Source organism: Scomber japonicus, chromosome 7 (genome assembly GCF_027409825.1).
Source record: "Scomber japonicus isolate fScoJap1 chromosome 7, fScoJap1.pri, whole genome shotgun sequence".
NCBI lineage: Eukaryota > Metazoa > Chordata > Actinopteri > Scombriformes > Scombridae > Scomber > Scomber japonicus.
In genome coordinates this window covers 4454248-4465270 of record NC_070584.1, presented here as the reverse complement: position 1 = coordinate 4465270, position 11023 = coordinate 4454248, and the positions used below count along the sequence as shown (strand labels likewise).

Below are 11023 nucleotides of genomic sequence, written 5' to 3'. Positions count from 1 at the left end.
CTGGACACCGCAACTACAAAGAAGAGTGATGATTTTAAAGTCGGTATGTGGAAGGATTGCATTGTGGTTTATAACCTGAAAGGAGTGTATGTAGTGGTTAAAGTGGATAGATAGCATTTACACTGTATTGGGCTCCTGCAAACAGCTGAGTGGTTCAAGCAGGAACAAGTGAGCTCCCTGCTGGTGAATGAACAACATAGAATACAGTCCAGAAGCAATAGTCATGAACCACAAACTAGAATGTTACTGGTTCACAACATCAGTTATGAATCTGTTTTTGTGTGTGTGCATGTGTGCATTATAAATTTGGTGCAGAACAGTTATGTGTGCTCAATGTAGATGTAATTCTATTTAATATCTTTCACAAGTGCTAATTTGATACTTATTGTGGTCCATCTCATTTTTAACTTTCTTTTAAGCATAAGCTGGTAATGTGAATGTCAATGATGGAGGCATATAGGATGTGTTCATAAAGAAGATTGTAATAAAATATGGAAATACTTTAAATTGGTATCATAAGTCTATACATACAAATCTCCACACACCACACACAAATCCAACTTAAGGGACACCTTGTTATAGCTGACATTGCAGCAAACATTTCTAACAGTGTCCTGTGTGAGCCTGGCTCTCCGATAAATCAATTTTGGACCACTTGATTGGCGGAAGCTGGCTCAGTTTCCATAGTAACGCTCCGCACAAGCCCGCCTTCACCCTCCCCTTCTCTATGTGATGCAGAAAGTGCAGTGATGGTGGATGCCGTGCAATAGTCTCCAGCGTGGCACATTAACCTACTTCCCCACCAGCCTGGGAAAAAAAAAAAAACATGACAGACCCGGACGCAGAACGGGAGACGAGGAGGAGGAAAGAAGGATGAGGAAGGGAAGGAAGAGGATAGAATGGCGGCGAAGAGGGAGATGGGCAGAAAGGAGAAGGGAAATGGAGAAGGATGTGTGGGAGGAAAGGAGGAATTGTGGAGATGCAGGGGAGAAGGAGAAGGGAAAAGGGTGAAAAAAGATGGAGTCAGGGAGGAAAGAAAGAGGAGCAAGAGAGATGGAAGGAGGTGGTGGAATAAAAAAGGAAAAAAATATTTGCATGGCCTACAGGTACGATGTGATTGCAGATTGTACCTTACTTATAAGTTACAAAATATAACCTATAAATCTTTAAAATGGAAAATAGTGCTATTAATAGGAGTCACTCACCAGCATATACACATAATTACACATATAAGTACTGAGAGCCTTCGACCACACTAACCACTAAAGGTGTGTAAAGGACGTTTGCTAAAATCCTTGTCTCTGCAAATATTCACTCCAATTAATCAAACATCAACACAAGCAAATCTCATTAGCTATTCATGTCCACTGCAACATAGAGGCTCTCATGACAAAGTGGAATTTAATTAAACGCCATTTGATCTGACACAAACTGGAAAACCCCCTGGAAAGAACCTACAGTGATCAAACTCGATGATTCCCCCATTATAGCACTATGACACACTTCTCCTCTGCCCATGTGCACAGCATCCCTCTGCATCCCTGCATCCCCCCCTACTACACACAGTGGTCCTGATGAGAGGATGTTACAGGATGGAGATCCCCTTGTCCTTCATCTGCTTCTCTTCTCGATTTTAAAAGCGATTTGAATATCTTCACTTAAGATACTAGCAGATCCTTCACCATCCACACAATTGGGAATACTCCAAGAGAAGATTAGGACTTCCATACATTTTTTCCCTCTTGAAAATGAAAGCTCTTCTTGTGTGTATTTATCTAAAAGGTATTAAATATGAGCAAGGGGGGGGGAAAGAGGAGAATTCTGGTGACTTACCGACATGTGTGATGACACACTGCACCCTCTGCAGCAGCTCCTGGACCGACATCTCGTCTTCTCTGAGCCAGCACAGCATCTCAGGGTGTGGGTCGCATCCACTCTCCTCTCCTCTCTCTCTCACCGCTCTCTCTCTCTCCGCTGCCACGCCTCCTTCTCCTCACCCTTCCTCTCCCGAAGATTTCCCCTTGCCTTTCGCTCCCTAATCCAATTCTCTCTCTTTTTCTCACGGATGCTCCTTTCTCTTCAGCCTGTTTTCGCTTGTTTTTTAAAAAATTCTTCCTTTTATCTTCCTTTAATTTTTTCCAATGTGGAGTCTCTCCTCTCTGTCATAACAGCTCCTGTGAATCCAAAACAATCACAAAGCCTGAGGATGATGACGATAGTGCCACTCCCAAGCAAAATAGTAAGTCTATCAGTAAAATGAGCTGGTCAGACAGGCATTCAGTCAACCAGGTGTATGAAATGAAAAGAGAACAAGCTCTTTCAGTCACTCAGACAGTCATGCAGTGAACAACAATAGTAATTAATTAATTTGCTAGATAAAAAACAGCAGAGCCAGTCAGTCAGTAAGTAAATAAAGGAGACAATTAGTTAGACAGCCTGCCAGTGGGGGAAAAGGAGCCTGTATACCAGCAATAAAATGAGCCAGTTTGTTAGTAAAAAGGTAAGTTAAGCAGTGGGTCATTAAGTAAAAAAAACCCAGCCTGTCAGTCAACAAAACATCAGCCACCCAGACTGTTCAATCCTGTTCATGATGCTGTCAGATCAATCCAAACAATGAGAAGAAAAAGAAGAAGCTTCCACATCAAAAAAATAAACAATCCTCACAGCAAGAGAGAGAAAAATGACACTCCAAGATGTTTGAGGACAGACAGCAGAATAGAGATGCTCCTCAGGCTTTGGATGGGGGGGGAAACACTGCTGCTGTAAGCTTGATGATGCTCTGTTTACTCTAATAAAGAAGCTGAGTCACAGAGATGGGAAAACGAATCAGAGGGCTGCTATACCTGCCTGCAGGGCGGAGGGAGAAACACAGGAACAGAGGGAAGGGGTGGAGGGGAGGAGGAGGGGGGTGGTGGATGGATAGTATATGAGGTGGAGGGGGGAGGGTTAATAGGTTCATGAGAGAAATCCTGGGCCGTCTATGGATTGGAGCGAGTGGAATATTGTTTGATGCACAAATTGAAAGATTCTCTTGTTATCAGATATAAAATATAGGGAGTGAAAATGACAGAAAAAACACATTTAATTCAACATTATACATTATAGATTATATGACAGTATTCTCGCTTAGTGCCTCTGGTTTTATCCATAATTATCTCAAACAAAACAAATTAATAGCCTCCACCCATCATCCCTCATTCATGGTCTGGGTGCTCCCCTCTGGGTTCATTCAGTGCTGTCGGAGGCCACTCCACTGATCCTGCTCCGCATTTTGCTGAAAACAAGCAGCTCCACACGGGGACATTAGCATCTCTCCACGAGCCTATGGCCCCTGGGACTGTGTTGGAGATTGCCTAGGAGACTACCATTAGCCAGAGACATCTGCGCTCAGCCTCACCCCTGCCACTCACTTATCTTCCACTCTGCCAGCCAATTACAGGCTCTGCAGAAAAAGGCTTTCAGACAACAGAGACATGCAGCATCAATGGCAGGGCAGCTGCTAGACAATACAGAGGGTTGATCCTGGGTAATGTGTGATGCATGCATCCATTGAACAACTTCTGTTGTCATGTGTGGACATTTGAGACTCAGTTACAGTGATTTTTGCTCTTTGTAGATTACAATTTCATAAATAGGTGGCATAAATGCTAATGTTTAGGTTCGTTTTGTATCACTATTATACAAACAAACAATGCAATAACAAAGCAGTATATTAATAAGAGAGTGGGGGTGAAAGCAAAAGTTAAAAAAAATAATTTTCAAAAAGTAAAAGAGGAGAGGAGACGAGACGAGGGAAGAAAAAGAAAGGAATGATAAGAGGAGAGGAGAAAGAGAAAAGAAAGAAAAGGATGGGAGGAGACGTGAGCGACAAAAGGATGGGCAGGACATACTCCAGCATCTGCAACATCCGATTGGATGCCACGATATGACGTCGGCGGAAGTTAACTCTTCTACCAGGGCGGGAAAACAGCCTGCTGCTATTACACGTCAACAACAGGCTTGTGTCAGACTATAAGAAAATACTAATAACCATTAGCATAGCTGGGATAGTCGCATTCAGGGACGACTGCTGCATATTTAGCGCATACTTTGGCTTAACAGGTAAGCAACATGCGTGTGTCTGAGCTAACAACTGGCTAGTAGAGTCTGCTAACCTAACAGTTAATAGGCTAGCGGCTGTGACACAGTGCTCAGCTAAGTCAGCTAACTATTGTTATCGTGTTCGCTATTATCAAACTAACAAAGTGCAACTTACGGCCTCGCAAGTAAGATATCTCCTGACAACAGTCGCCAGTCTGCTCTCTATACTTCCCTCAGTAATGCTGGAGTAATACTGTCATTGGCATCACTACTAACATGGCTGCACACCTCAGAGGAAATGAACATAACACTCTCCATTAACGCTGCTCTTCTGCATCAACCCTTCACGTTATTATCTGGCTAAATAGCTAACGTTAGCTTGATGATTCATTAAAGTTAACCTTAAAGCTAGTGTTATTAGAATGAATGTATTCCTACTTTCAAACGAACCTACATTAAAGTGACCGGTATGTGTCAAACACATACCGGTGAGACTTTAAACTAACGTACAGAAACCAAATCTTCTGCTGCTATAACGCTAACATGTAGAGACAGGTGACGCTTCATTACATCACTTTTTTGAACGCAGTTTTGACGTCACTCAGTTTAGTTTATTTGCACATAAAAAAGAAAAGAAAATACATAATACAAAAAATAATAATACATGCAGATTTGTTGAGATTAAAAAAGTAAAACAATAACTGACAAAAACGAAATGTGCAGGAGGACCCACTAAAACCAACTAGTTATATTCATTATAACTGACACAAATCATAACTAATAACTAACTTATCATTATTAGTCTGCACCAGTTATACAGGAGCATAGCACCTGTATTGTTTGGTCCCCTAGGTATGACAGACATACCTGATTCATATTCTTCTATCCAAGTTAATCTGTGGATTTGCTGTCAGGTAGTGTTGATCTAATGTGTGTATCTGTGTCCGTTCTGTATGTATGTTGTCCCTGGCTGCTGTTACCCGAGACAGGAGGAGTCATGCAGGCCTTTTTGAAGGGAGGGACCGTCCAGGCTACCAGACCTCAGAAAGACAAGACAGCAGCAGGACCCAGCTCAGAGAAGAAATCCAGACCTATGCCATGGGTAGAAAAATAGTAAGTGTGAATAACAAAGTGTGTACTGTCTACATCAGAGTCACAGGCACTGGATAGAGAGTAATACTGTCTTAATCCTAAGTGCCAGAAGTTCATGTTATAAATAATATTAATACCCTTGCATTGATATAACAAATGTGTAAATAATAAGTCTGTGAAATTCATTTAGAACACCTGCATTCAAATACATTTTATACATTCCTAAAATTTGAACCTGTAGAAACTGTTCTCACTCAGAATAGATTTTACATACTTTAATTGTAAATGTCTATTCTTTATTTATTTAAATTATTTAGGCTTACTTCATATTGTGTATGTTTTGAGTGTCAGGCTGCATTCACACCAAATCTGACAATGCATGAAAAACAGCATGAATGCAGCATGATCTGACATCCAACAATTTGCTACATTGACCAATCACGTCAGCAGGTGATTAGAGCAAAGATGGCCTTTCCAAAGCTGTATGACTCTACAACGAGGGAGTACAGAGATGTAAATAGCATGGTGTTATATCAGGCTGGTCAGATCAGATACATCACAAATGGGTCCTGTAGTAACAGGCGCTCACCTCTGCAAAAACATTGCGTGGTAGTGCAGCATTGCTGGATTTGGTCTGAACTCAGCCTTACACACCACAACACCAAGGCAAATTCCTTATATGTGCAAATCTACTTGTCAATAAAGCTGTTTCTGATTCTGAAATATTGACGGACTGTTTCTGTGAATCTCAGTAGACCAAAGTGTGTGGATGAGGTGGCCTATCAGGAGGAGGTGGTAGCAGTGCTGAAGAAGTCACTGGAAGGAGCAGATGTAACTATAAGACTCTCTTCATGATAGCTGTCATATGAGACTTAACAGTATCACAATAATGTTGCAACAATATAAAGACTAAGACAGCATAAGAAAATATGCAGGGTTTCCACTTTCCTTGGGTTCCTCCAAAGCTGAAGCTGAGTCTCACTAACATTTGTGTTTCAATTTCAGCTTCCCAACTTGCTGTTCTACGGCCCTCCTGGAACAGGAAAGACCTCCACCATCTTAGCTGCTGCCAGAGAGCTTTATGGGTAAGAAGCAGAAATTTCAGCTGCTCCCACTTCGTGAAACCTGTGTCAGTTCCCCCTTTTTTTTCTTTTTGTTTTTAGTTTGATCATTCTCTTGCATTAACCCCATCCTCCTCTTCCTCTTCCTCCTTCATTCTCTCCTCTAGTCCGGAGTTATATAGACAGAGGGTGCTGGAGCTCAACGCCTCCGATGAACGAGGCATCCAGGTCGTCAGGGAGAAGGTCAAGAACTTTGCTCAGCTCACTGTGGCTGGGACTCGCACAGAGTGAGTCAGCACAGATAAAACAGAGTTTCACACAGAGGCTGAATTGAGGGGCTGCATAAAGGACCAATATGAGATAAAAAAGGAGATTTTCAAACTGGAAATCAGGCAAAGATATTCCAGTCAAGCCCAAGAATAATACATATATATACAGTGTATATGTATGTGTATGTATGTATATATATATATATATATATATATATATATGAGAGAGAGAGAGAGAGAGAGAGAGAGATATAGATCTGGAAGTTAAAAGATGTAAAGGATTAAGAGAGTTAATTCGGACATATATATTTTAGTCACTGATGATGTGTTGTATTTGCAGCGGAAAGTCATGTCCTCCTTTCAAAATCATCATCCTGGACGAGGCCGACTCCATGACAGGAGCAGCTCAGGCCTCTCTCAGACGCATCATGGAGAAGGAGTCCCGCACCACCCGCTTCTGTCTCATCTGTAACTACATCAGCAGGTCAGCTGACTGATCACACCCGTCAACACACAAACACACTCTCTGATACACTTTGAACTGATACTGACCGTTATGTGTATATGTGTGTGTTTTTGTAGGATCATTGAGCCTCTCACCTCCAGATGTTCCAAGTTTCGCTTCAAGCCTTTAGCCAATCAGATTCAAGAGAAGCGTCTGCTGGATATCTGTGAAAAGGAGAAGCTCAAATACACGAAAGAGGTAAAAGAGACAGAATATGACTGTCTGCTGTATGTCAGTTAGGCAGCATTATGACCTGATGTGTGATGAAGGCTTATTAGTAATTATTACACTTACCTGAAAAATCCCTTGGACATTTTTGACATTGGGAGGAAATGTGAGTATGGTAGTAAAATATATATTCTTTACAGCTGAACTATGTAACACTTGTACTACACAGAGAGGCCACTAGGGGGCTTCTGATATTTCAAAAACATCACTGACCTTGTTCATTTGCAAGTTCATCCTAAATAACATATGTCTGATTTGCTGATTCATGTCACTATGACACTTTAGACTGAGCTTGGATGTTTCTTGGTGACTTTATGTCTGACTTGAAGCTGCTGTTAGAACAGACCACTGTCATCTTTAATATCTACTCAGATAAATATACATAAACTTGTTTTGCACCAGCTGCTGTATAAAGAACACAACTACATGCATGATTCAGCTTTTGCTCACATCCTAAATACCTTTTTTCCTTTGGTTATATTATATATTATTTGAGGATAAATGCTTGTTATGTGGTCACCTTTTCTACATCAGACACATTTCAGCATGAAACACATCTACGTTTTTACCTGCTCTTGCTTCATGCATGCAGTTGTAATCTGAAAAGTCTTTGAGGCTTCAGCAGTGACAATTTGACTATTCTTTTAGAGCATAGCAGCGTTGGTAAAGGTGTCTGAAGGAGACTTGAGGAAAGCCATCACCTTCCTCCAGAGCGCTGCCCGCCTCAACGTAGACAAGGAGATCTCAGAGCGTTCCATCATAGAAATAGCTGGGGTGAGATATTCTTCTTCATGTCCTGATGATGGATTCTATTAACTACACATCACACAGAGATCCTGCACACTGTGTGTGACTGAATGACTGACATCTCACTCCACTGCTGTGCTCTCATACTAACAGGTCGTCCCTCCCAAGATGATTGACGACTTGCTTCAGATCTGCTTTAAAGGAACATTTGAGAAGCTGGAGGTAGCAGTCAGGGTAGGTGCTCTGACATGACTGTGATTGGTTCCACATTAAAGAGTGACACTGCTCTCACTTCCTGCACCTATGAATCTTTTCTGTCAGAAAATTGTAGATGAAGGCTACGCAGCCACACAGATCCTCAGTCAGATCCACGAGTCCATCATAGAGCAGGACCTCAACGACAAGCAGAAGTCAGCCATCACGGAAAAAATGGCGGTAAGTGACCTGTACAATACCAAACAAACAAAAAAAATACGTTTTTTGTGTTGTTTTATGACTCAAATTGTCAATATCATACATGAAGTGGCCATATGTTACTGCACAGCTGCCCATCCATCATTGCAGCCATAAAAAAGAGGAAAAAAGTGGATACAAATATTGGATATGAATATTTGTGGTACCAAAGTATAGTTTGACTGTACTTTTAAACTGGCTTTGTTGTTATATGATTGATCACCTATGAACAACACAGTTGATAACACTAATTAAATAACAAGATGGAGTGTTTAGACATTGTAAAGGAGAAATATTACATATATGAGCCAAAACACACATTACAACAGTCTTTTTGCAAGAAAAAGTGAATAAAAAGTATTTCATACAGTAGATGGACTGTAATCTCATCAAGCCAGTCTAATGATAACATACTGTAAGCCTTTTTCTTTAAATACAATGTCTATATTTTGCACAATTCCACTTTTGATTCTCCTATAAGCTAACATACACTTGCTGCAGAAGAACCACAGTGAGTATTGGTATCACTCCTGTACTGTAACATCCTCCCTTCTTTATTTGCTTGTAACTGCTGTTACACTGTCATGAAATTAATGAGTGAATTCACACATGGCAGCAAAACTAGAAGTGAATGAGCTGAAGAGTTAAACACATAGGTTTGACAGATGATTCATAAATAAATTAAAAAAATCTTTTTTGTGCAGGCAGATATGATACATTTAACTGACTGCATTTCAGTCTTTATGTGACCTTAAACATCTGGTGTACAGTATGTTAAACCTCACCCACACTGCCCTCTAGTGGCAAGTAGTTGATTTCTGCAAGTCACAACAGCAGTTGAAGCTACAGCTGAGCATTGAGCACATCACAGCTTCTGGGGACAAAATGCTTGAGTTTAAGAGAAATGATTAATCACAGACAATACAGGTTTAACATCAGCTCATACTGTAAACTGAAGCTCGGCTGGACAAGTTTATTTTGTCCACAGTTGTTTCGGCGGTGCCTTATCAATCCTGACTGTGTGTTTGTGTTGTGGTGTTTCAGGTGGTGGATAAGTGCCTCGCAGACGGTGCAGATGAGTACCTACAGATGTTGAGTCTGTGTTCACTCATCATACAGCAGTCCTCCCAGAACAACTGAAACTCTACAGCATCTCCTGTGCAGACTGAGTGCTCCGCCAGCAAGACCAACAGCACTTCACTCACATTCTGCTCAGCTTGCTCAGTGGAAGATGGAGATGTCACATTGCTGGAGGACACCAGCTGATGTTCACTATCACAGACCAGACGTGATTGTATCCAATCAGGAATAGTCTTCTCCCACTGAGACGAGCACTTCATACCCAACAAACCTCTGTTACTGTCAGATCACTCATCAGATGTCTCCTTCTTGTCATTCATGTAATTGATTACCAACAGAACTTTGTAAACTTTATATGCATTTTGGAAAGTAATAAATAGTTGTTTTTTTTCTGAAGAGTGTTTATTTCTTTTTAGTCATTGCTCAGTTCTTCTAGATGTTAGTCCATCATGTGCTTTTCAAACAGGAGTGTGCAGGGACTGTCTAAAAAGTGCAACGCTGAAAAGAGATACTTCTAGCAATATTTATTTACTTGACTCTTATTTTGTGTAATATATCTTAAATTATTTGCATATTGTTGTGGATGTGTTACTAAAAATATATATGTTTTCATCAATCAATCAATCTTTATTTGTATAGCACCAAATCACAACAAGGTCATCTCAAGCTACTGTACACATAGAGCAGGTCTAAACCGAACTAATTTTAAAGAGACCCAACATTCCCACATAAGCAACAGTGGCAAGAAAAACCGCTCTTTTAACAGGAAGAAAGCTCAGGCAGAACCAGACTCAGAGTAGGAGAACATCTGCCTCGACCGGTTGGGGTTTAGAGGACAGAGGAAGGATAGGATAGAGAAGCACAATGAAAATCAATACTGAAGCTAGTAGGTCCGGGACTGGAATCTGTCATCCAGATTACCTGTGACACGAGAAAGCACAGACAACTCCGGGGACGAAGTTATTGAATGCATAAAGCTGAAATTATCCCTCATATTGTCTTCGTTTTTACTATGCACGTTTTGTCCTCCCGGGTCAAATTGACCCGGTCTTGTTAACTGTTTATAAAGTATGAAGTATAAAATGATCATCAATTTTTTTGTTTCACCTTTTCAGTGAACTTGTTTCCAACACATTAACATATATTGTACACTTATTTTTGTAATATATGTTATGATAGACCCCATTTACATAACATTATACCTCAGTTTTTAGTTAAAAAAAGCAGAAATTCTAAATTATTTTCACTATGGTTTTGATCAGAGGCACATAAATGGATGAAATACCACAGATTGGTATATGTAAAAGTTTAGTCAGGATATTGTTTTGAAACCATTTACATTTTTTTAATTTTTTTATTTATGATTTATTTGTAGAAATTTTAATACAAGATTTAAAGTTCAAAAGTCCTCACAGATAGGAAGTGAGACGATTACATGACAGACAGTCAGGTGGTGAGGATACACAATACCGCCCCCCACCCCCCTCCCCTTCCCATATCAAACATAA

The 11023-nt window shown here is 40.6% G+C and overlaps 1 protein-coding gene across 2 annotated transcripts; it reads left to right on the top strand.

The window, feature by feature from the left end:
• Positions 1-3964: 3964 nt before the first annotated feature.
• Positions 3965-9904, top strand: rfc4 (replication factor C (activator 1) 4). Of its 2 annotated transcripts, none has more exons than XM_053322210.1 (11): positions 3965-4101; positions 5070-5193; positions 5925-6003; positions 6178-6257; positions 6401-6520; positions 6843-6986; positions 7085-7205; positions 7884-8009; positions 8136-8216; positions 8304-8417; positions 9480-9904. In XM_053322210.1, exons 2-11 carry the CDS (start codon positions 5078-5080, stop codon positions 9573-9575), a joined length of 1077 nt encoding a protein of 358 aa, XP_053178185.1. In that variant the 5' UTR covers positions 3965-4101; positions 5070-5077; the 3' UTR covers positions 9576-9904. The 2 variants fall into 2 exon arrangements, with proteins under 2 accessions (XP_053178185.1, XP_053178186.1); XM_053322211.1 differs by having other exon boundaries at positions 5066-5193.
• Positions 9905-11023: the final 1119 nt, after the last annotated feature.

Coding starts and splice junctions, on each gene's coding strand:
- rfc4 (XM_053322210.1), top strand. CDS start 5,078: ATGCAGGCCTTTTTGAAGGGAGGGACCGTCCAGGCTACCAGACCTCAG. Junction 5,194..5,924: donor ATGCCATGGGTAGAAAAATA/GTAAGTGTGAAT, acceptor TGTGAATCTCAG/TAGACCAAAGTGTGTGGATG. Junction 8,217..8,303: donor AGCTGGAGGTAGCAGTCAGG/GTAGGTGCTCTG, acceptor CTTTTCTGTCAG/AAAATTGTAGATGAAGGCTA.